General features: G+C 40.0%; 1 protein-coding gene and 1 pseudogene across 4 annotated transcripts in view; both read right to left on the reverse strand.

The window, feature by feature from the left end:
- The window catches only part of PAAF1 (proteasomal ATPase associated factor 1), a 43,898-nt gene that overhangs the window by 14,795 nt on the left and 4,509 nt on the right, over positions 1–24,594 (reverse strand). For all 4 annotated transcript variants that reach the window (XR_007120885.1, XR_007120884.1, XM_047691053.1 and 1 more), the window contains exons 4-7: positions 20,703–20,792; positions 8,184–8,282; positions 7,370–7,520; positions 1,072–1,266 (exon numbers count right to left, since the gene is read on the reverse strand). Coding sequence is in view for 2 of the 4 variants with exons in the window: in XM_047691053.1 (XP_047547009.1) it covers positions 1,072–1,266; positions 7,370–7,520; positions 8,184–8,282; positions 20,703–20,792 (535 nt within the window). In the remaining 2 variants the exon portion in view is untranslated. The remainder of the gene's footprint in view (positions 1–1,071; positions 1,267–7,369; positions 7,521–8,183; positions 8,283–20,702; positions 20,793–24,594) is intronic.
- Positions 15,267–16,039, reverse strand: LOC125078414 (TP53-regulated inhibitor of apoptosis 1-like; annotated as a pseudogene).

The following is a 24,594-nucleotide window of genomic DNA, read 5'->3' on the forward strand; positions in this document are numbered from 1 at the left end:
AGGTGCCCCTTTAAAGGTTTTATATATTCATTTGAGAGAGAGAGAGAGACAAAGACAGCACAAGCAGGGAGAGAGGCAGAGGGAGAGGAAAAAGCAGACTCCCCGCTAAGCTGGGAGCCGGACTCAATCCCAGGACCTGGAGATCAAGACCTGAGCTGAAGGCAGATATTTAACCATCTGAACCATCCAAGTGCCCCTGCCCCTAAAGATTTTTTAAGTAACCTCTACACCCAACATGGAGCTCAAACTTGGAACTCCGAGATCAAGAGTTGCACACTCTACCAACTGAGCCTGCCAGGTGACCCCCACTACTAACTACTCTTATTTATTTATTTTTTAAGATTTTATTTATTTATTTGACAGACAAGAGATCACAAGTAGGCAGAGAAGCAGGCAGAGAGAGAGAGAGAGGGAAGAAGGCTCCCGGCTGAGCAGAGAGCCTGATGCGGGGCTCGATCCCAGGACCCTGGGATCCTGACCTGAGCTGAAAGCAGAGGCTTTAACCCACTGAACCACCCAGGTGCCCCTACTAACTACTCTTGATCTAACCTCTGACCCAACCAAACATATCCTTCTACCCAATAGTCAATTTCACCTCAAATTATTTTAATGTGAACTGCCCCTAATCCTACACCCCAGCTCCCATTCTCCCATCCTTCCCATTCTTGTCTATTCAACTCAAATTCATCCTCCAAGGTTCAAGTCAACTTCTTTGTGACACCTTTCTCATCTACACTAACCTAAAATATAAAATACTCTCTTCTTCCAAAAAACCATTTTATTTGCATGAAGAATCATTATGTTGTTCCAGCTAAAATTTTTTTGTTTTATAGGCATCAGTCTCATCTGCTAAACTATGTACTTACTTAAATGTAGTTAACATGACATATACTTCTTTTATAGATTCCAAAGCAACAGAAACATAGTAGGTATGCAATAAATACTAAACTTATGGTGAAAATACAAATACCAGCCAAAAAAGCAGGGCAAGGAGAGAAAAGGAGAAGCTAAGGCAAACACTAAAGGTGCCTAAGGAATCAAAATAAGCTCAACATATCATTACCAACTTACTCGGCGTCTGCTCAGGCGAGCCGAGGTTTATGGAGTTGTCAGCAGCACCCACAGCCACTCCATTGATAGAAGAACCACAGTCTGCAATGACTCCCAGGCAGGCTGAGCGCCCACAATCCCAAAGTCGTGCTGTCCCATCTCGAGAACCAGACACCACATTCCTCCCCCGATCAACAATGGCTGTATCCAGAATACCTGGCAAGAGGAAAAAAAAAAAGGATCCTAAGATGGAGTGGGCATAAAGGAACTACAAGGGCAGAGAATAAGGATATGCATAAATGACTCCATTGCTTCACAAACATGTTCTGGATATGTACTACATGCTGGGCAAGTTCAAGTGCTAGAAAAACAGAAATAGAACAGCGTCCTTGCTTCCCAATAGTTCAAAGACTAGTCCTTAGAGACATACTTAGAAAAAGGTTTGGATTTAATTCTTAGTGGAGTGTCCTAGAACAGTGGTTTTTAAGTTTTAATTATGGCTTTTAAAACATGTTTTTTAAATAAAAATTAAGATGTTTCAGTTCAGTTTGAAAATCACTGTCTTACCGCTTCCACTGAGAACTAATTGAAAGGATTAATCTCGCCATCTTAAAGATGTGACTTCTGTACTGGCCAAAAGACAGTAGCCCCATCTCTCCCAGGTCCTTCCCCTTATAACTGAAAAAAACCTGGACATAAGACAAGAAAACTGGAAGATGGAAAGAAGGGTACGTAGGGACCTGAGGACTTGGAGAACAAAAGAGTAACAAATTCCCTGGATTTCCTTATTGCTTCCCATACAACCTGGAAAGGATCTACAGAAACCTCCAACAAGGAATTGATTTTTTAAAAAATGCACAAATTAAAAAAATAAAAACAAAAACAAAACAACCCAACTCCAAGAAATAGCTGCAAAAAATTGGGAAAGGGGAGGCCTAACAGAAAATGTTGGCAACTTACTCAAATAGAGAGAGAAAAACTGCTACCTCCCCTTCCCCAAGGTCAGTGAGGCTAAAGAGGCAGCGCTCTTCTACCCTACTCCCACTGAAGCAGGAGGCAGCAGTCCAATTCTTTGACCCTTGACAGTGATCAGGCTCAGCAGGGTACCACCAGCAGGGTCCAGTGGTGAGCTGAGCCTCTATCCTGACCTGGCAACAACAGGTAGAATGAGAAAAAACAAAGTAGTGGAAAGTAGCACTCTACTTACCCCCAACTACCTTCTCACAATATGGTGGCACCTAGAATGGATCTCTTCACTCTGAGATGACAAGAATAAAAGAAAGAGGAGCCCTATAGAGCTGGAACCTATGACAAATTACTCTAGAAAGAAGCTATGAAAGTAGTAGGAAGGCCTTGCAAGAGAAGCTACCAGAGCAAAGACCTACCAGAAGCCAAAAAGGTTTTAAATATCAAACCAAACTGATAAAAGTCCTCAACATAAAAACCAAGATGAAAAAGCATTTGCCTTCAAGAAAAGATTCCACTGGGGGGTGCCTGGGTGACCCAGTGGGTTAAGCCTCTGCCTTCAGCTCAGGCCATGATCTCGGGGTCCTGGGATCAAGCCCCGCATTGATCTGCTCAGCTGGGAGCCTGCTTCCCCCCACCCCCCACGCCTGCCTCTCTGCCTACTTGTGATCATTGTCTGTCAAATAAATAAATAAATAAAATCTTAAAAATAAAATTAAAAAAAAAAAAAAAAAAGAAAAGAAAAGATTCCACTGAATCACAAATAAACATCCTAGCCAATGTCTGGGAAATAAGAACATTAAATGAAACTATGACTAAAACAAGTCTTAGTAAAAAATACAGCAACATTCATATATCTAGGCATGTTTTTAACAAGTTTACTCCATTAAAATTATCTAGTTTTACTATTAAACTGGTTTAATGTTGCCAGGAAGTAAAAACACACATACCAGGGAAGGGGAAATGTATGTGTGTGTGTACATGGAAAGAGTAATGGTTGTGACTTAGATCTCAGAAAAAATGAGTCTTGAAAAAAAAAAAAGTTTTGAAGCACCTACTGTTACTTCAAGGCAGCATATCTTATTTCAAAGAAAATAGAGAAGAGTTTGAAAATAATGGCCGAAGAGCTAAAAATGCAACCTGATCTGCTAAAATTATTCCACAATTGCAAGCAGCTTCCCTACCATGGTGAGCAAAACTCAACCAATCAACTATAATGGTGTTCCATTTGTCTCAATGTTTTCACAGATTAAGAATGATCTGGCAGTTATTAGAGTTATGATTATTAAATTATTATTCAAAGGATTATATTTCTATATACCTCCAAATTCACCAACCTTAGTTAAATGGCCTGGGCAATTTAGTATATGTGCTGCCGAAGCGAGCACTGGCCTGGGCAATTTAAAAACTTCAAACTAAAGCACACCTTGGAGCTACTTAGAAGACTCATGTATAGTAATATCCCCTTAGCCACAGTGTCACTTTCTGTGGTCAAACACGGTCTGAAAATATTAAATGGAAAATTCTAGAAATAAATAATTCATATGTCCTAAATTGTATGCTTTTCTGAGTAGCGTGATAAAATCTTGCACTATTCCACAGCCAGGACGTGAATCACATCACTTTACCCAGCATATCCACGCAGTATCCATATGTGTGTCACACATCACAGGTTTGTACATATAGGAAAAGATAGTATATACACGATTTGGTACTATCCGCAGTTTCAGGCATCCACTGGAGGTCTTGGAACGCATTCCCCAGGGATAAAGGGGGACTACTATATTACAAAGACAAAACTACTTTTAGTTTATCTTTTCATCAGAAAGATTTAAAAACATACACATATCTCATCTCTGCTTATTAAAGAACACACTATTTATATATAAAATATGTATCTAAAATATAAGGGAAAACCAATTATATATTAACTAGGATCATATTTGTTGCTACTGGAGAACTTCTATTAGAATTAGTCTATTCTATTAGAAATAACAATTTCTGCTTTTCACATGACAAGTACGTTAAAATATCACAAAGCTCACCCTCTCTGGCAGGAATTAAAGTTTAGCTTTGTATTTTATAGGAACAATAACATTTATTGGGCACTTACTATAATACCAGGGATTATGCTAAATCCTTCATATGCACCATCTCATTTAATACTGCTATCCCCATGTTCATGAGGAAACCAAGGCTCAGAATAGTTAAGAAGCAACATTTTGAGGTCTTACAGATCATAGGTGGAAGAATTAAGATTTTTTTTTTTTTAAGATTTTATTTATTTGACAGACAGAGATCACAAGTAGGCAGAGAGGCAGATAGGCTGTGAGGGTGCGGGGGAAAGCAGGCTCCCTGCCGAGCAGAAAGCCCGATGTGGGGTTCAATCCCAGGACCCTAGGATCATGACCTGAGCCAAAGGCAGAGGTTTAACCCACTGAGCCACCCAAGCACCCCAAGAATTAAGATTTATTTTTTTTAAGATTTTATTTATTTATTTGACAGACAGAGGTCACAAGTAGGCAGAGAGGCAGGCAGAGAGAGAGGTGGAGGCAGGCTCCCCGCGGAGCAGAGAGCCCGATGTGGGGCTCGATCCCAGGACCCTGGGATCATGACCCGAGCTGAAGGCAGTGGCTTAACCCACTGAGCCACCCAGGCACCCCAAGAATTAAGATTTAAACCAAGATTTGTATGTCTCCAAATCCCAAGCTTAAACACTCTACATACTGCCTCACGTACTATCTTATTTTTATATACCAGAAGCAATAAGCAAGCCAGGGATTTAAAATAACAAAAGTTTGGGCACCTGGGTGGTTCGGTGGATTAAGCCTCTGCCTTGGGCTTGGGTCATGGTCTCAGGGTCCTGGGATCGAGCCCGGCATTGGGCTCTCTGCTCAGCAGAGAGCCTGCTTCCCCGCTCTCTCTGTCTGCCTCTCTGCTTGTGATCTCCCTCTGTCAAATGAATAAATAAAATCTTAAAAATAAATAAATAAAAAGAAAATCTTTAAAATAACAAAAATTTATCCTTACACAAGATCTTTTTTTTTTTTTAAAGATTTTATTTATTTGACAGACAGAGATCACAAGGAAGCAGAGAGGCAGGCAGAGAGAGAGAGGGGGAAGCAGGCTCCCAGCTGAGCAGATCAATGCGGGGCTTGATCCCAAGACCCTGAGATCATGACCTGAGCTGAAGGCAGAGGCTTAACCCACTGAGCCACCCAGGTGCCCCTATCCTTACACAAGATCTTTATACAGAGCTACTTTGTTAGCGTCCTAATGGTTCTTTGCAATAAGCATCAGGCTATGTTCAGTCCAGTGTTCCTGGTGATTTATGTCTCACTTGCCAAGACTTAACCTAGGCAATAAAAGACCATGTTCACTTTCAACACTCACTATCTTCTTTTTGACTGGTGGGGGCAGCAAACCAAGGTTTATTGAGTGATAGCAAACTGATCGTATAAAGTTCCTGAGAAGGGAAGGGACCACAGAGGGTTGCCCAAAACTCACTATCTTCTGTTTCTTTTATTTAGTCACCACTTGTGAAACCACTAAAGATCATACATGCAGGTAATAATTATTTTTTAAAATTTTTTAAAAGATTTTATTTATTTATTTGACAGAGATCACATGTAGGCAGAGAGGCAGGCAGAGAAGAGGGGGGGGGAAAGCAGGCTCCCCGCTGAGCAGAAAGCCCTATGTGGGGCTCGATCTCAGGACCCTGAGATCATGACCTGAGCCAAGGCAGAGGCTTAACCCACTGAGCCACTCAGGTGCCCCCAGGTAATAATTCTTTATTCTGTTTTTTATATAGTTCATGGCCTTTGCTAATAAACATTCTTTAAAATATTTAAAATCTTGTAAGTAAAGAGATTAAAGATTAAAAAGGGAGCCATACAATGGAACTTGGAATTCATTTAGCTAAAGACAGTGACGCACATGCTGCTAAACTATCAGAGATTAATTTTGATTAATTTTGATTTTCTGTACTGTGGAAGAATGGGCAACAACAAATCTGGCCCTGCTTAACAGAACTACCTAGGGAAGAGCATTCAAGACCTCACAAACATTAGTCTGGATCTGACTTCACATCACTTCTCCTACAGTTTATCACTTCTAGTCAACCTGTCTGGCTCCTGGCTCCTGGACTCCCTATCTATGCAGGCCGCTTTGACTCCTTAGACTCCTTAGACCAGTTCTTCAGGCTGAATGTGAAGAAGGCTCCAGATATCTTTTCTATTCCTCCTCAATGTACCTATGTACTGACAGTCTTAGAAATAACCTTGCTGGGGCGCCTGGGTGGCTCAGTGGGTTAAGCCGCTGCCTTCAGCTCAGGCCATGATCTCAGGGTCCTGGGATTGAGTCCCGCATCGGGCTCTCTGCTCAGCAGGGAGCCTGCTTCCCTCTCTCTCTCTCTGCCTGCCTCTCTGTCTACTTGTGATCTCTCTCCGTCAAATAAACAAATAAAATCTTTAAAAAAAAAAAAAAAAGAAAGAACCTTGCTAAGGTTAACATGTATTTGCTAGATGATCTGTATGTAACCTAACAAATCATTATAAAGAAATAACAAAACTTAAACTCAACCATACAAGTTATTTATAATGTCGTCAGGTACAATCAAAAGACTAGCTTAAATACGTTAAGTATAGGGCAATACATAATTAATTCTCAAATGAGTCACACAGATGATGTGTACTATGGTTCCAAAGAAGGGAACAAGGTAAAGAATTATTGGGGATGTTAATACTTTTTAAAAAATACCTAAACTTGTAAAATAAGAATAACATTTATCACCTTTTTAACATTCCAACTAACGACAAAACATTGCTAAATTATAATTTTGTCCCACAAACCAGTTACAAAGGGAAAATGTTCTCATTCTGTCTCTATAACCTGTTATCAACTGGCTATACGGCTAATCCATTCCTAAAATCTGAACTGTGACTTAAATTCATAGGAACTGATAGTGTCAAGCTCTATCTTTGGTATCTAGTGACACAGCCATTTGCCACCCAGCTTTTACTGTCACCTCAAAGGACTAATAATGAGAAAATGTTGGCACACATCTCTCTCAACTAGCACACAGCAGATAACCTCCTGGGGAGGATTTTTTTTCACTTGTCAATTGTAGAAAACAACTATCTGTGTAAGTCAATTAGTTCTGGAGAGCAATAACAAGACTCAGTGTCAAAGGAATTTCTAATCCTTGATGAAACAGCTCATTTAAATGGCCAGTTAGAGGAATTATTCGTGTTTTTCTAGAAAACTAGCTTCTGTTTCCACCTTTTCCACCTTTTTGGTGATTTGTCTCTGGGGAATCATTACAGAAGCCTTTTGGAGAAATCACCCTTCATACCTCCTTTGTGACCTTTGAAGGTCACCACACAGCTAGCATCTTCAGCTGACCAGATCTTCAGCTGGGCATCCATTCCCCCACTCAGAACCACAAGGCCTGATGGGAAAAACCTGCAACAATTCACATCAAATACATGTCCTTCCAATACTCTCTGGAAAAACAAAAGAAAATTCCATGCTAGTTCTCTTGTCCATTCCCTGATATTCTCTTACCTGTCATACCCTTGGTCCTTTAAATGAAATATCTACAAGCTATGCCTACATGCTGGTTTTTAAAACTAGTGAGGTTCAAAAGGATCTCTTTAGCTCATTTGTATACCAGGCAGTGTTTTAAGAGCTACTGACTCCCTTTCCTGTAGCTCTGGCTACAGATATAATGGATTTGAACTCCAAGGTTCTCCCAGCGATCCTTAAGTCTAGTTCTACATATAAGGAGCTGAGGAGGCTTGAGGACACTTTTACTCACCTCTTCTTAAAATTCTCTGCATAAGGTGGAGGAGTCTGGCCATATAATCAAGGTAATAGCCTAGCTAATCTGGCTTAGAAGCTGATCACTGAAGGCAGCTCATACCAAGGGACCACCAACCTAGACATTCACTAGCCTAGCTTCTCCACTGTTCCAGGCCCAATCTGTTCTGGCAAATCACCAAGATTGAGGATGGTTCTCAGATTAACAAATGGGAGAACAAAGATCAGTTGAAGTGCGGTGGTCCTATAAATTTAGAATGCACCACTCCACTTTCTGTGACCCAGTCTAAGGCTTCTCCAACCACCCTTCATGTACAAGACCCTAAAAGCATAACCAAAGCCTTTACTCTGAGCTCGCCATTAGAAGCCTGCCAGATCTTCATGCTCCCATCAGTACTCGAAGATACGCCAAGACCGCCTCCACTGGAAATGTCCAGGCATGTTATCTGTTCAAAAGACAAAATAACTGGTGTTATAAATAATGAAATGCTCTTCTTTCCCTGAAATATGTTAAAGATTACTCCTGTTTCACACTCCTCCAAGACCTCTTCAGGCCTACGCTTCCCAGCACAAAGGACAAGTGTTTTCATGTGAAGACTGAGGTGTCATCACCTATCTCCTAACAAGGCTAGCGCCAACATCTTTTATTCCTCAAAACAAAAAGATGTTCTTGTAATCATCTACAGCCTTCTGCTTCAACTATAAAGTTTTTACTATCCCCATATCACTTCCATCGTTTCCATTTTTTGCTATTTTTAAATTTTTTTTTAAAGATTTTACTTATTGGGGCACCTGGGTGGCTCAGTGGTTAAGCCTCTGCCTTCAGCTCAGGTCATGATCTCAGGGTCCTGGGATCGAGTCCCACATCGGGCTCTCTGCTCTGCAGGGAGCCTGCTTCCTCCTCTCTCTCTCTCTGCTTGCCTCTCTGCCCACTTGTGATCTCTCTCTGTCAGATAAATAAAATCTTTAGAAAAAAAAAAAAAGATTTTATTTATTTGACAAAGAGAGAGAGAACACAAGCAGGGGGAGCAGCAGAGGGAGAGGAAGAAGCAGGCTCCCCGTGGTGGAGCAGGGAACCCACTGTAGGGCTCAATCCCATGACCCTGGGATCACAGCCCAAGCCAAAGGCAGACACTTAACCGACTGAGCCACCCAGGTACCTCTCTTTTGCTATTTTAAAATTAAGATACCTCATTCTTAGGAATCCACGTACACAAAAGACAGTCAACTAAAACATACCAGATGGATTCAAGAAAAAGCAAAGATGTTTCCAATTTACTTCTTCACATTCCCTCTATAAAATCCTAATTGTGCGTTTATGTGTATTTCAGAATAAGTAACAAAAAATTCTGATTCCTTTATGCAGTTTCAACATTAGCAATCACTTCATGCATAAGCAATGATCATACACATGCATACATACATATACTTTTTATTAAAAAACACCCAGCTGCAAATATTCCAGAAATGTAGGACTGAGATATATAATCCCAGACATATTCCTGGATTCCCATAAGACCTAATTATTAAGGGAAAAGTAAGGTAGGTTTTAATTACCCAATCTTCCATTTTTCTTTGTTCTAAGCCAGTTGAGTCATCATGAGTAAATTCGGCAAGAACTAAAGGGATATATCTGTCACCTCTAATACCTTCTAAGACTTTTTCTTCTTGGGACGCCTGAGTGGCTCAGTTGGTTGAGCAGCTGCCTTCGGCTCAGGTCATGATCCTAGCGTCCTGGGATCAAGTTCCACGTCGGGCTCCTTGCTCGGCAGGGAGCCTGCTTCTCCCTCTGCCTGCCTTTCTGTCTGCCTGTGCTCGCTCTCTCTCCCTCTCTCTCTGACAAATAAATAAAATCTTAAAAAAAAAAAAAAAGAAGACTTTTTCTTCTTTACCTTGACTCCTCAGAATAGAAGTACTGTCTTTTTTTAAAAAATATTTATTTAGGGCGCCTGGGTGGCTCAGTGGGTTAAGCCGCTGCCTTTGGCTCAGGTCATGATCTCAGAGTCCTGGGATAGAGCCCCGCATCGGGCTCTCTGCTCAGCAGGGAGCCTGCTTCCTCCTCTCTCTCTGCCTGCCTCTCTGCCTGCTTGTGATCTCTCTGTCAAATAAATAAGTAAAATCTTTAAAAAAAAAAAATAAATAAAAAATAAAAAATAAAAATATTTATTTATTTATTTATTTTTAGAAAGAGAGAGAGAGCACATTCATGTGAGACAGTATGGGAGAGAGACTCCTCAAGCAGACTCCCTGCTGAGCATGGAGCCTGATCTCACCACCCTGAGATCATGACCTGAGCCGTAACCTAGAGTCAGATATTTAAGCAACTGAGCCACCCAGGTGTCCCAGAATAAAAGTGCTATTAACTTAATTGTGAATCCTTTAGTTTTAAGGTTATGACAATAACTAACCTTTATATAATATTTTATCATTTATAAAACATTTTCAAATACATTCTATCATTTGATTTTCATAATAATTCCATTTTGCTCCTAGCTTCCCATTGCTGGATACTAGAGACACGGATGTAAATATGACATAGTGCTGCCTTCACATTCTAGTATTGGAGTACCCAACTCTCAGATCTATCTTTCTTCTCCAAACTACCGCTACTATCCTGCCTTAAGCCTGAATACTAGGATCATCAATTAACTTTTCAATTCTGTCTGGCTCCCTAACTACATGACAAGTTGAACAATGTCCAGCACTATTTTGGGGGGGGGGGGAAGATTTTATTTTTAAATAATCTCACACACAATGCAGGGCTCAAACTTAAAATCCCAAGATCAAGAGTTGTGTGCTCTGCCAACTGAGCCCAGCCAGGAGCCCCTGTCCAGCACTTTCTTAACACAGCCACAGACTATGTACATGGTAACTAACTCAACAAACACCAAAGGACAGTAGTCTGGTAATAAGAATGAAGTACCTTAACAACATTAGATAGGTGAGTAAAGCCATCTGACCCATATCAGTAAGAGCAACTACTGTCCCCATTTGCAGGGCCCCAGAAACAAGACATTTAAACACTTCCCTACTCACGCTGAAGTAGATTTAATCCTTAAAGCAACATAGCTCAACCTCCTTCCTGACTCAGGTGCTACCTATTCAACTGCTAGCTTTACAGTGGTCACCTCAAACCCAACCAAGTTCAAAACAGGACTCTCATGCCCCCCAGCTTCATACCAATATAACTACTTGACCTCAACCAGTAAATGGCACTATAATTTACCCAACTCTTTGGAAAATTCTGGAATGATCCCAACTCCTCATTTTCACTCACATTTCACACCGAAGTCATTAGCAAATCCTGTCTGGTCCTACACCCGAAGAATGTAAGCGCTACACAACAGTTTTATTCACTGCTATAGCCCCAGCACCCAGAGTACCTGGATTATAGGAGGCGATTAATAAATGGATAAGTCATGGGGCACCTGGGTGGCTCAGTGGGTTAAGCCTCTGCCTTTGGCTCAGGCCATGGTCTCAGGCTCCTGGGATCCAGCCCCAGGTTGGGCTCTCTGCTCAGCAGGGAGCCTGCGTCCCCCTCTCTGCCTGCCTCTCTGCCTACTTTTGATCTCTCTCTCTGTCAAATAAATAAATACAATCTTTAAAAAAAAATGGATAAGTCACCTAATAATGAACTCAAATAAGAGGAAAGGAGAGTATGAAATAGAAAAAGGGCACAATTAGGGCGCCTGGATGGCTTAGTTGGTTAAGCATCTGCCTTTGGCTCAGGTCATGATCCCAGGGTCCTGGAATCAAGGCCTGTGTCAGGCTCCCTGCTCAGCAGCGAGTCTACTTCTCCCTCTGCCCCTCCTACCTATTTATGCTCTCTCTTGCTCTCTCTCATAAATAAAATCTCTAAAAAATAAAAAAGGCATAATTAATCATTTTTTTAAATGACCTACTTCTCTCAACTATACTCAAATAAAAATAAGTAAATTTGGGGCACCTGGCTGGATCTTGATAGAGCATGTGACTCAGGGTTGTGAGTTCTGGCCATGCAGGGCACAGAGCTTCCTTTAAAAAAAATAAATTTAATTTAATTTTAAAATGTTGTATGGAGGGGCACCTGGGTGGCTAAGTGGGTTAAGCCTCTGCCTTCGGCTTGGGTCATGGTCCCAGGGTTCTGGGATCGAGCCCCGCATCGGGCTCTGCTCAGCGGGAGCCTGCTTCCCCCTCTCTCTCTGCCTGCCTCTCTGCCTACTTGTGATCTCTCTCTGTCAAATGAATACATAAAATCTTAAAAAAAAAAAAAAAAAACACTTTAAAAAAAAAATGTTGTATGGACATTGGGGAGGGTATGTGCTATGGTGAGTGCTGTGAAGTATGTAAGCCTAACGATTCATAGACCTGTACGCCTGGGGCAAATAATACATTATATGTTAATAAAAAATAAAAATATAAATGTTGTATGTTACATGTATTATATACTGTATCCTAAAAATAAGGTAAGCTGGAAAAAAGAAAAAAAATGACCTATTTCTCAAAAGGTTTTCCCAATTCTGCCAAAAAGTTTATCACTTCCTCCCTAGTAGTCTTCAGCACTATGTTCATATATTGTAGTGGTTGTCAACCAGGGACAACTTAGCTCATGACATCAGGTGATGTCTGGAAACATTTTTAGTTGTCATAATTAGAGAACAGCCCCCTACAATAAAGAATTACCCAGCTCAAAATGTCAGTAGTACCATGGCTGAGAAACTTTGATATATTCTATTGTATCTCTCAGTTAATATACTGTCCCTGGAGGGGGCAGAGATATTGTTACCTTATCTATTTTACATATCTTTGGCGTCTTAGTTCCTAGATCTAAAGAGTAATTAAATCTCAACTATCCAGTTCTTCCAAAGTAACAGAACACTGAAGAGTAGATTATAGGTCATACCAGCTATCTCCTTTCTCCAAACTTTTATTAAAGTAGAAAGGAGGGGCGCCTGGGTGGCTCAGTGGGTTAAGCCGCTGCCTTAGGCTCAGGTCATGATCTCGGAGTCCTGGGATCGAGCCCCGCATCGGGCTCTCTGCTCAGCGGGGAGCCTGCTTCCTCCTCTCTCTCTGCCTGCCTCTCTGCCTGCTTGTGATCTCTCTGTCAAATAAATAAATAAAATCTTTAAAAAAAAAAAATAAAGTAGAAAGGAAACTAACATTTATTGAAAAGTTATTATATTCCAGACACGTAACACACTACTCTCATATAATATCTTCAAAAATCTATTAAGATAAGTATTATTTCTATTTTTCAGTTGAGAAATCTAAAGTTTAAGAAGTGATTAAGTAGGGGGGCCTGGGTGGCTCAGTGGGTTAAGCCACTGCCTTCGGCTCAGGTCATGATCCCAGGTCCTGGGTTCAAGCCCCACATCGGGCTTTCTGCTCAGCAGGGAGCCTGCTTCCTCCTCTCTCTCTGCCTGCCTCTCTGCCTACTTGTGATTTCTCTCTGTCAAATAAATAAATAAAATCTTTAAAAAAAAAAAAAAGTGATTAAGTAATATCCTCAAGGTGACACACCAGAGCCAGGACGCAAGCCTAGGTCAGAGTTTAAAGCTAGAGATCCATTTCTTAGTTCCAGCAAAAAAAACCAGATCAATGGGATAATCCTAATTATAGGATAAATATGACAATTCAAGAGAGGGAGATATGGGTGGATTACTTTATAGTGTCTTGATATGCTAATCATTTAAAAAATAATTAAGTTAGATCCCTACTTTAAACCAAGTAATGAAAATAAAGTTTGAAATGTAGAAAAATAAAGCATAAAAATTCAAAGAAAATACTATATAATTTTAACACTTACTTACTTACTATGTTTCAGACAAAATTCTGTTTAAATCCTTGTAACAGCCCCATGAGATATACTTTTACCACTATTTTACAAATAAAGAATCTGTGACATAGAGGGTAAGTACCCTGGCCTAAGGTCACAGTTGAACCAAAATTCAAATCCAATGAGTTTATCACTAGAGTCTGTGCTCTTACCCATTATGATGTGCAATTATAAGTGAATATATATAGGGTCACCTGGGTGGCTCTGCCAGTTAAACAACTCCTGATTTCAGCTCCAGCCATGATCTCAGGTTCTAAGACTGAGCCCCACATCGGGCTCCATGCTGGGCATGAAGCCTGCTTAGGATTCTCTCTCTCTCTCTCTCTCTCTCTCTGTGTGCCCCTCCCCCACCTTTCTCCCTCTCTTAAAAAAAAAAAAGAACATAAATATAAAATCATGGACTACCCTAAGCAGGACCCCAAAAGTAGTTGCCATAAAGGAATAAATTGATGGGCTTTCTTACCCACAAATAGACCGAAATACACCCAGAACCTAGTGTATTACTATGTTCTCATCACCTGTCTGAGCATATTTTTTTCTTGTTAAAATCTTTTTAAAATTTTCATCATTACCGTTATATTCTATCTTTTCAATATATTTTTCTTGAAATATCTTATTTATTTGACAGACAGAGTTCACAAGTAGGCAGGGAGAGAGAGAGGGGGAAGCAGGCTCCCCGCTGAGCAGAGAGTCCAATGCAGGGGCTGAATCCCAGGACCTGGGGATCAGGATCTGAGCGGAAGGCAGAGGCTTTACACCACTGAGCCACCCAGGTGCCCTCAATGTATTTAATGTTATTTTTGTATATATATGAATTTTTCTTTTCTTTTTCTTTTTCTTTTGAAAACTAAATGTTACAATTTATTCCATCTCCATGATTACAGACATTACAGGGCAGGGCAGGTACCCAAGGCAAATAAAACAAACTCTTCTCCCATTTAACCAGATACAGCATTTTGGCAGTTTTATGATAATACATGTTGGCTTAATTAATTGACTCGGGATGAAAGCTGGCAACGGCAAATGTTTGTAATTTACATCTTCCTCCATTGTTACTCCAAGGAACTTAATTCCTAAACTACACTATAAGCTCTGAAATGGTGTATACCGCAACATTCTTCAAGCTTTCACATTTTTTTTTAAAATTTTATATATTTATTTGAAAGACAGAGATCACAAGTAGGCAGAGAGGCAGGCAGAGGGAGAGGAAGGGAAGCAGGCTCCCTGTTGAGCAGAGAGCCCGATGCGGGGTTCGATCCCAGGACCCTGGGATCATGACCTGAGCCAAAGGCAGATGCTTTAACCCACTGAGCCACCCAGGCGCCCCCAAGCTTTCACATTTAATCAGAATCTGACACCTCTTCTTAAGGCAGGGAATTCTTTTTTTTTTTTTCCAAGATTTATTTATTTATTTGACAGACAGAGACCACAAGTAGGCAGAGAGGCAGACAGAGAGAAAGGAAGAAGCAGGCTCCCCGCCGAGAGGAGAGCCCCATGCGGGGCTCGATCCCAGGACCCCGAGATCATGACCCGAGCCGAGGGCAGAGGCTTTAACCCACTGAGCCACCCAGGCGCCCCAAGGTAGGGAATTCTTAAAGCTGTCTTCCTCTTGGCTAACCCAGTCCACCAGCAATCTTAAAAATTATCATATAAAAATAAAATTGTTCTCCCAAGCATTGATTAAAATTGTTGGGCTGGGATCCCTTTTCAGAGCATTAGCTCCTTGAGAGAAAAGAGAGATCCTAACCAACTGCTTCCATGAATAACAACCCTAGTACAAGGTACCCAATGTCCTTCACAGCAAAACTCAAGAAGTTAGGCAGCCCTAAACATCCTGACAAGTTTATCAGTTTATCAGTATTTATATACAAAGGTTATGTAAGTCTGATCCCAGACCAAGTACTACAACCATAATCCTAAGAAATCATTCAGTTTCAACACATGGAGTTCCTCTAAGATGCCAGAGCAAGTGAAAAATCACCTCAAAGCAAAGAGTGACGCATCTTTTACAAGTGAGAGGAAATCAAGGAGGAAAGAAAATTCCTCCCTCCTAAACTCCTCATCAAATCAATGGCTATTTTCACAGCTTTAATTGACAAAATCCAGTGTCCTCATTTTCCTAACTGAAGGAGTCTATTTTCAAGGTGACTGTCAAGGTCAAGAAGAGCTTTCAGGCTTTTCTTTGCATGGCCCATGAATTCCAATCCCTCAATGGGAGTCTCCTTCTCCTTTATTGCTCTCTAAACACACTGCTGATAGTGCCTGAAGAGGTCGGTGCATGGGCCTGAGGAGCTGTCCCCGCCCTTGAGGAACTTCTTGGCAAACCAGCAATTGAAGCTCCTACTCCCACTCCATGTCAGTGCAGGCCTGCCCTTATAAGCTATTCATGTTAGCAGTGGTGACAGTTAAGTTTTTCTTTCTTTACAATTTTGGGATATAGTTTCTTCTAACAAATAGACCAAAATACACCCAGATTAAAGTGTATTGCTCTGTTCTATTCACCTGTCTGACTATATTTTCTTTTTTTTTTTTTTTTTGGCTTTTAATTTTCATTTTTATAGTATATTCTAACCTTTCATTGTATTTAACTGTATTTTTGTACGTATATAAGTTTTTCTTTCTTTACAATTTTGGAATATAGTTTTCTAACAAACAAGCAAAATACACACAGGATGCAGTACATTGCTCTATTCTGTTCACCTGACTGATTGTATACTTTAAAAAAAAATTTTTTTTTTTCCGTTTCAGATCTCTGGGGTCTTTGTTGCCATATTACTATTTTGTTCTCTCACTCATCTGTTCTCTGAACAGAATGACAAGATGGAAAAACTCACCTCAAGAAAGAGAACTAGAGGCAGTACTGACTGCCAGAGACCTAATCAGTATGGATGTGAGTAATATGTCAGAACTAGATTTCAAAATAACAATTATAAAGAGACAACTGACAGAATGGGAGAAGATATTTGCAAGTAACATATCAGATAAAGGGCTAGTATCCAAAATTTATAAAGAACTTATCAAACTCAACACCCAAAGAATAATCCAGTCAAGAAATGGCAGAAGATATGAACAGACATTTCTCCAAAGACATCTAAATGGCCAAAAGACACATGAAAAAATGCTCAACATCACTCAGCATCAAGGAAATACAAATTAAAATACAATAAGATAACCACTTCATACTGGTCAGAATGGCTAAAACTAACAAGTCAGGAAATAATTGATGTTGGTGAGGATGCAGAGAAAGGGGAACTCTCTTTCACTGTTGGTGGGAATGCAAGCTGGTACAGCCACTCTGGAAAACAGCATGGAGTTTCCTCAGAAAGCTGAAAATAGAGTTACCCTATGACTCAGCAGTTGTACTGCTAGGTATTTATCCAAAGGATACAAAAATGTTGATTTGAAGGAACACGTGCACCCCAATGTTTCTAAGAGCAATGTTCACAATAGCCAAACTATGGAAAGGGTCCAGATGTTCACAGACAGATGAATGGGTAAAGAAGATGTGGTATAGGGGCGCCTGGGTGGCTCAGTGGGTTAAAACCTCTGCCTTCGGCTCAGGTCATGATCCCAGGGTCCTGGTATGGAGCCCCACATGGGGCTCTCTGCTCAGCAGGGTGCCTGCTTCCCCCAATCCCCGCCTGTCTCTCTGCCTACTTGTGATCTCTGTCAAATAAATAAATAAAATCTTAAAAAAAAAAAAAAAGAGGGGCGCCTGGGTGGCTCAGTGGGTTAAGCCACTGCCTTCGGCTCAGGTCAGGATCTCAGGGTCCTGGGATCGAGCCCCGCATCGGGCTCTCTGCTCGGCGGGGAGCCTGCTCCCTCCTCTCTCTCTGCCTGCCTCTCTGCCTACTTGTGATCTGTCAAATAAATAAATAAAATCTTTAAAAAAAAAAAAAAGATGTGGTATATATACATAATGGAATACTACTCAGCCATCAAAAAATGAAATCTTGCCATTTGCAATGATGTTGATGGAACTAGAGGGTATTATGCCAAGCGAAATAAATCAATTTGAGAAAGACAATTATCATATGATCTCATTCATATGTGGAATTTAAGAAGCAAAACAGAAGATTACAGGGAAAGAGAGGGAGAAATGAAACAAGATGAAACCAGAGAGAGACAAAAACCATAAGAACCCTTAATCATAGGAAACAAACTGAGGGTTGCTTGAGAGGAGAGGAAGAGGAGGGGATGGGGTAACTGGGTGATGAAAAGTAAGGAGGGCACATGATGTAATGAGCACTGGGTGGTATGTAAGACTGATGAATCACCGAACTCTACCTCTGAAACTAATAGTACGTTATATGTTAATTAATTAAATTTACATTTAAAAATTTTTTTAAAAAGTATACACATTATTAAAATGTTTTAAAGTCAAAAAAGGAAGTTTCACCTTCTTGTAATAAACTATATTTCTTATAATAACCTTTCTTGTAATATTACTTTCTTGTAATAAACTATAAATCAAAAGGCACAATTCATAACTTGATTTCTTTAAAGCAAGGCAAATCTTTATTCACATTTATAAAGCAATCTAAGAGCAAAATTCACCTAGGATTTTTACAAGAAATCTTTTCCATAACAGTTTGCATTTCTCTTGCCCACACATATTATAGCCATTATTTTAAAATTTATTTTAGAGATTTGTTGGTGGAGGGAGGGGAAGAGGGAGAGAGAGAATCTTAGCAGACTCCCTGCTGAGTCAGGAGCCGAGATGGGGCTTGATCCCAAGACCCTGAGATGATGACCTCAGCTGAAATCATGAACCAGACACTTGACTGAGCCACCCATGTGCTTCTATTATAGCTGTTTTTTTTTTTTAAAGATTTATTTATTTATTTATTTATTTGACAGACAGAGATCACAAGTAGGCAGAGAGGCAGGCAGAGAGAGAGAGAGAAGATGAAGCAGGCTCCCTGCGGAGCAGACAGCCCGATGCAGGGCTCAATCCCAGGACCCTGGGATCATGACCCGGGCCGAAGGCAGAGGCTTCAACCCACTGAGCCACCGAGGCGCCCCTATAGCTGTTTTTTAAAAAAATCTCTTCTTTATCAAGGCTTTCCAAAGCAACCATTTAGTTTTCAAAGACATAAGCACTCTGTCTTTTCATCCTCATATTACATTGGTTTACTGTATTTAATTAACAAAGTTTCAAAAACAATATAATTGATAATGTAACTTATCCTTGGTAAGCATTCAATTTAACCAGTAGTATCGCAGTATGTAGATCCCAGAGAAGAGCTTACAAGCCGTGAACGTGCTGTGAGCATCAGTTAGTACGTTTTACACAGGAAAGGCAGGGCAATAGTTAACTCCATAAATTAGTTAAGTGGAAGTCAGAACATACCAAAAGCCTTATAACTTGCACTTCCCATGACTCAGCAACTCTATTTTATAAATGTATTCTAATTTCGGGACGCCTGGGTGGCTCAGTTGGTTAAGCAGCTGCCTTCGGCTAAGGTCATGATCCCAGCGTCCTGGGATCGAGTCCCACATCGGGCTCCTTGCTTGGCAGGGAGCCTGCTTCTCCCTCTGCCTCTGCCTGCCACTCTGTCTGCCTGTGCTCACACTCGCTTCTCTCTCTATGACAAATAAATAAATAAAATCTTTAAAAAAAAAAAATGTATTCTAATTTCTTCCTAACTTTGTGAATAAAGGGTTAGCCAAATCATCAAAGTATAAAATCAGGAAATCAAAAATACCTGAAAGTCCAGTAATATAAGATTGGAAAAATGAATTGTAGTAAATCATACAGTAGGAATACTATGCAGCTCTTAAAAGAATATGCAGAGGGGCACCAGGGTGGCTCAGTGGGTTAAGCCTCTGGCTTCAGCTCAGGTCATGATCTCAGGGTCCTGGGATTGAGCCCTTTCTCTCTGCCTGCCTCTCTGCCTACTTGTGATTGCTCCCTGTCAAATAAATAAATAAAATCTTTTAAAAAATAAAAAAAATTTTTTAAAAGATACTCTGGGAAAAAAAAAGAATATGAAGAAAGATGACATACAATGATGTACACATTATTAAGGAATAGAATACAAGTTATAAAACAGTATATACTATAAAAACCTATTTTGGTAAAATATTTAAAGAAAAAAGACAGGGCGGCGTGCCTGAGTGGCTCAGTTGGTTAAATGTCTGACTTCAATATCAAGTCCCACACCAAGCTCCCTGCTCAGTGGGCAGTCAGCTCTCCCTCTCCTTCTGCCTGTCCCCCTGCTTACGCACACTCTCTCTCTCTTACACTCTCTCTAATGAATAAATAAAATCTTTTAAAATAAAAGAAAGAAAAAAGATGACAATTGAGTGAAATAATACATAAAGCTTCACATGGTGCAGATACATAGCACACAATCACATGGTGCAGACACATAGTAGCTATTACTACTGTATTATTAATACAGCATTTGTAACAGAAGTTCACAATAGTACTTTAGTTACTTTAGGTTGTAGAATGTGAGTGATTTTTCACCTTTTGATAGTTCCTAAATTTTCATCACGTAAACTATGTCTGTTTTATAATAAGGATAAAAAATAGCCATTTTGTAAAATGTACTACACAATATAATGGAAGGCTTTAATATAATCAGTTTATCCAAATATTTCTCATTTATGCTTCCAAAAAGATCATGGTAGTAGAAAGGGCATTATCAGAGAGACCTCTGAAAATTATTCCTCAATATGCTGTACTTGGAATTTTGATAAAACATCCCTGTCCTGTAGGCAATGCGACAGAAATATAAACAATGGCAAATTACATAAACACAACTACTATCATTATCCAAAAGCCACTAAGCAGCTCTGTTAAAACATAAATAAGTAAACCTCAGACAATTCCACTCTCTAAAATTGCCAGTGAGTGGATTTATATACATATTCTATGTGGCCCCAAATACCAGTTTTGCCAAGCAAAAAAACTAAACACTTCAGCTATGGTACCTTAATACACAGTAAATGAAAGACACATTAATTATGTTTACAGCACTCAAGCAGACGAAATGAAAAATTAACATGTCATTATATTCTCTCATTTTATCAAAATACTTACACTCTTTGAATGAATTCTGGAAAAAGTAGTGTATGGTGCCAAAAACTTTGAGGATGCATTTTCCTTCGGACAAGAAATATGAATGCTTTTCTAAATAGAGAGGGAAAGAAGAAATTCATCAGTAAAGTTACTCCAGTGGAATGAAAGGCTCTTAAAGAAAACGTAGATGATAGGAAATTCTAACTTTTTTTTAAAAGATTTTATTATTTATTTATTTGACAGACAGAGATCACAAGTAGGCAGAGAGGCAGGCAGAGAGAGAGGGGGAAGCAGGTTCCCTGCTTAGCACAGAGCCCAATGTGTGGCTTGATCCCAGGACCCTGCGATCATGATCTGAGCCGAAGGCAGAGGCTTAACCCACTGAGCTACCCAGATGCCCTGGAAATTCTAACTTTTTTTTTTTTTTAAAGAATTTATTTTTTTATTTGACAGAGAGAGATCACAAGTAGAGAGGCAGGCAGAGAGAGAGGGGGAAGCAGGCTCCCTGATGAGCAGAGAGAACACGATGCAGGGCTTGATCCCAGGACCCTGAGACCATGACCTGAGCCGAAGGCAGAGTCTTTAACCCACTGAGCCACCCAGGTGCCCCTGGAAATTCTAACTTTTTAAATGTACCCTTTCTAATCCTCCTTTGCCAGCTCACAACACTACCACTCCCTTATAGATTAGCAGTCCTTTTATTGCAAAGGGCCACAATGTAATTTGGTATTGTTTAGCTGCCCTTATCTTTTTATATTGAAGTAAACTCCCACAGAAGATAAACCAACAGTAAGATACTAATATGAGAGCATTAATTTTTCAAAGAAAATCTAATATGAGTACTCTCAGTTAGCAGTGGGGCAAGGAATGGGATTAACAGATAGGAGAAAACATCACCAACCAGATTCCAAGTCTAGCACCTAAAAGACTAGTCTAAAAGCTAACTTACTGCCTACAGGAACTTTAAGAAAAAATGTTAAGACTATGGATATCTATAGTTACCACAGAAAAAAACTGGTAAATTATGGTACACTTATACAATCTGTAGGCCCTGGTCAGGCTTGCAGCGCCCATTCCAACAGTTCATCCATGTTCATAGACGGCTCATCGCCCCACAGCTGTATTAATTCCTCACGTGTTTTGCTAGTCATTATAACATATCTTTCAACTACTGTAGCAAGAAAACACTGGTGACATAGTTGAATGGTGACATTCAAATTATATCTAGAAAAAGATGTTAGGTTCAGGTGATAGGACTTGCACAAGGCAGCCTTTGTAACCATTTAAGATTAAGTATGTTGGTGTTTCAAGGTAGCATGTATAGAGGTATAAAAGGCTTAGTAAACCCTTCAGGGATTCTTGCAATATGAGTCCTTTAATCTAAATGGCTGAATACCAAAACAACCACCTAAGTGTGTACCTCCTATAGGGAGCTGAGTAGAGTTACACTTGCCAAACAGCCCCAACCTGTTATCTCTTCTGCAGCAGTACTTCAAAGTTTTTGGAAGTTCTACTGAACAGTGAAAATGTCTTCCAAAGTCAAGATTTTCTAAAACTCTTTTAAGACTAATATATACAGGGGCGCCTGGGTGGCTCAGTGGGTTAAGCCACTGCCTTCGGCTCAGGTCATGATCTCAAGGTCCTGGGATCGAGTCCCGCGTCGGGCTCTCTGCTCAGCGGGGAGCCTGTTTCCCTCTCTCTCTCTGCCTGCCTCTCCGTCTACTTGTGATCTCTCTCTGTCAAATAAATAAATAAAAATCTTAAAAAAAAAAAAAGACTAATATATACATAGCAAACACAGGTCCTCACAGTTCTTTAGAAAGAACAATTTCAAAGTAGTAACATTCTCATCACTAAAAATCAAAATGCTCTTACTACAAGTCTTCTACTCGTTTAAAAAGGCAATTAGAGGAGCGCCTGGGTGGCTCAGTGGGTTAAGCCTCTGCCTTCCGCTCAGGTCATGATCTCAGGGTCCTGGGATCAAGTCCCACATCAGGCTCTCTGCTCAGTGGGGAGCCTGCTTCCCCCAACCTCTCTGCCTACTTGTGATCTCTCTCTCTGTCAAATAAATAAATAAAATCTTTTTTTAAAAAGGCAATTAGAATATCTGTCTATATAAATAGCATTTTCTTAGCCAGCATAGCCATATGTGGCTGCCTGCAGTCTTTTCATCAAATGAATTTTGCTTCTAACCCCATAAGAAAGCCCATACAGCTGCAAGAGAGTTGACTGGATTTGGAATTACCTCCTATACCCAAAACTAGAGTGTCAGCTAAACTCTCCTGGCTTAAATATTCCTACCAGCAAGGATTCAAGGAACTCCACGAACTTAGTGTTCAGGCATCTATAAGAATTGTGTTTGTTCTCAGAAAACTTCATTTCTTTGGGACTAATTATGTGAAAGATTTCAAGAATTAGTAGTTTTCTCCTGCTCATCAATTGACCAAATCAACCTTTAATCCATAAACAAACTATGGAGGAAGAGAAATGTTGAACTACCTTCCAATATCAGCAGTAGAGAATCATGCTGTTAATCAAAATATTGTAATGAAAAGCTGCAAGAGATATCAAAACATAAAATTCAGGGTGGGGGGGTCAGAGGAGTGTGGGCATTCCACACTAAGATAAAATTCAAAGTCAAACATTTTTATCCTCCAGGTTTAGATATTTAAGCATAATCTACTGTTCAAGAGAACAATGCAGCAACATCAAAGAGCAAAGTGACTCATGGCAATTAGGAAACAAATGAATGCTCAACCATAAGCATTTACTGTCTGACCCAGCAGGTACAAGACAGAAATTAGCAATAATGTTGGAAGAGGTAAGGACTGTATGAGGGCCTAAGTATGAAGGGAAGAAAGGAAGTCAGCACTGAAGCTATGGATGGATATGGGCAAAACACCTGGGAAAAATGTAGGCTTGCAAGGTAGTGTCCATACCTGGAAGTTTATAGATCTGGTTTCAATTCTGGCATACAGTCTAATTAGCTTTGATTATTAGGGTTAATTAATGTCTCTGAGTCTTTTTGGTTATATGCAAAATGGAAATTTAAAATGCCAATCCCACAGGATTGTTATGATGAACAACAACTCACTTTTGTAAGATTTTAGTTTCATTCATATGCAGTCTCACTCCATGTTAATCAGTCTATAGGTAGCACATCTCCTCCATTTTGTAAATGAGGAAACAGGCTCAGAGAACTAAGTTATATTTGTCCAAGAATCATATTACTAGTGTCAGAGTTAACTAAAACTTGAACTCAGATCTTCTGACAGTTTCTACTATGCCATAGCTCTTTCTGAAAAATGCAAAAAATATATAATAACATACAGCCTATTGACTTTCACAAATTGGAATAAATTAACATTTAAAGTCTTATGTAAAAAACAAAGTATCCAGGGCGCCTGGGTGGCTCAGTGGGTTGAAGCCTCTGCCTTCGGCTCGGGTCGTGATCCCAGGGTCCTGGGATCGAGCCCCGCATCGGGCTCTCTGCTCAGCAGGGAGCCTGCTTCCTCCTCTCTCTCGCTCTCTCTCGCTCTCTCTGCCTGCCTCTCTGCCTACTTGTGATCTCTGTCAAGTTAAAAAAATAAAAAAAATTAAAAAAAAAAACAAAGTATCCATTCTTATCAATATACCTGAAATATTTCACAACTGAAAAAAATTTAATTACACACCTCACCAGGTCATGGGTTCTGCAATACTTAGTTTGGCTATCTACTCACCTCAAAGACAATGAGAAAAACTACTATTTATGTAGGTCTTCATCAAGGCCTAGTCAGATACACTGTAAAGGCTATGCTGTCCAATATGGTAGATACTGGCCACAAGAGATTATTGAGCATTTGAAATACAGCCAGCATATATGAAGAACTGCATTTTTAAATTTTATTTAAAGTTTAATTTAAAAACTGAT

This window comes from Lutra lutra, chromosome 10, assembly GCF_902655055.1.
Source record: "Lutra lutra chromosome 10, mLutLut1.2, whole genome shotgun sequence".
In the NCBI taxonomy this organism is placed as follows: domain Eukaryota; kingdom Metazoa; phylum Chordata; class Mammalia; order Carnivora; family Mustelidae; genus Lutra; species Lutra lutra.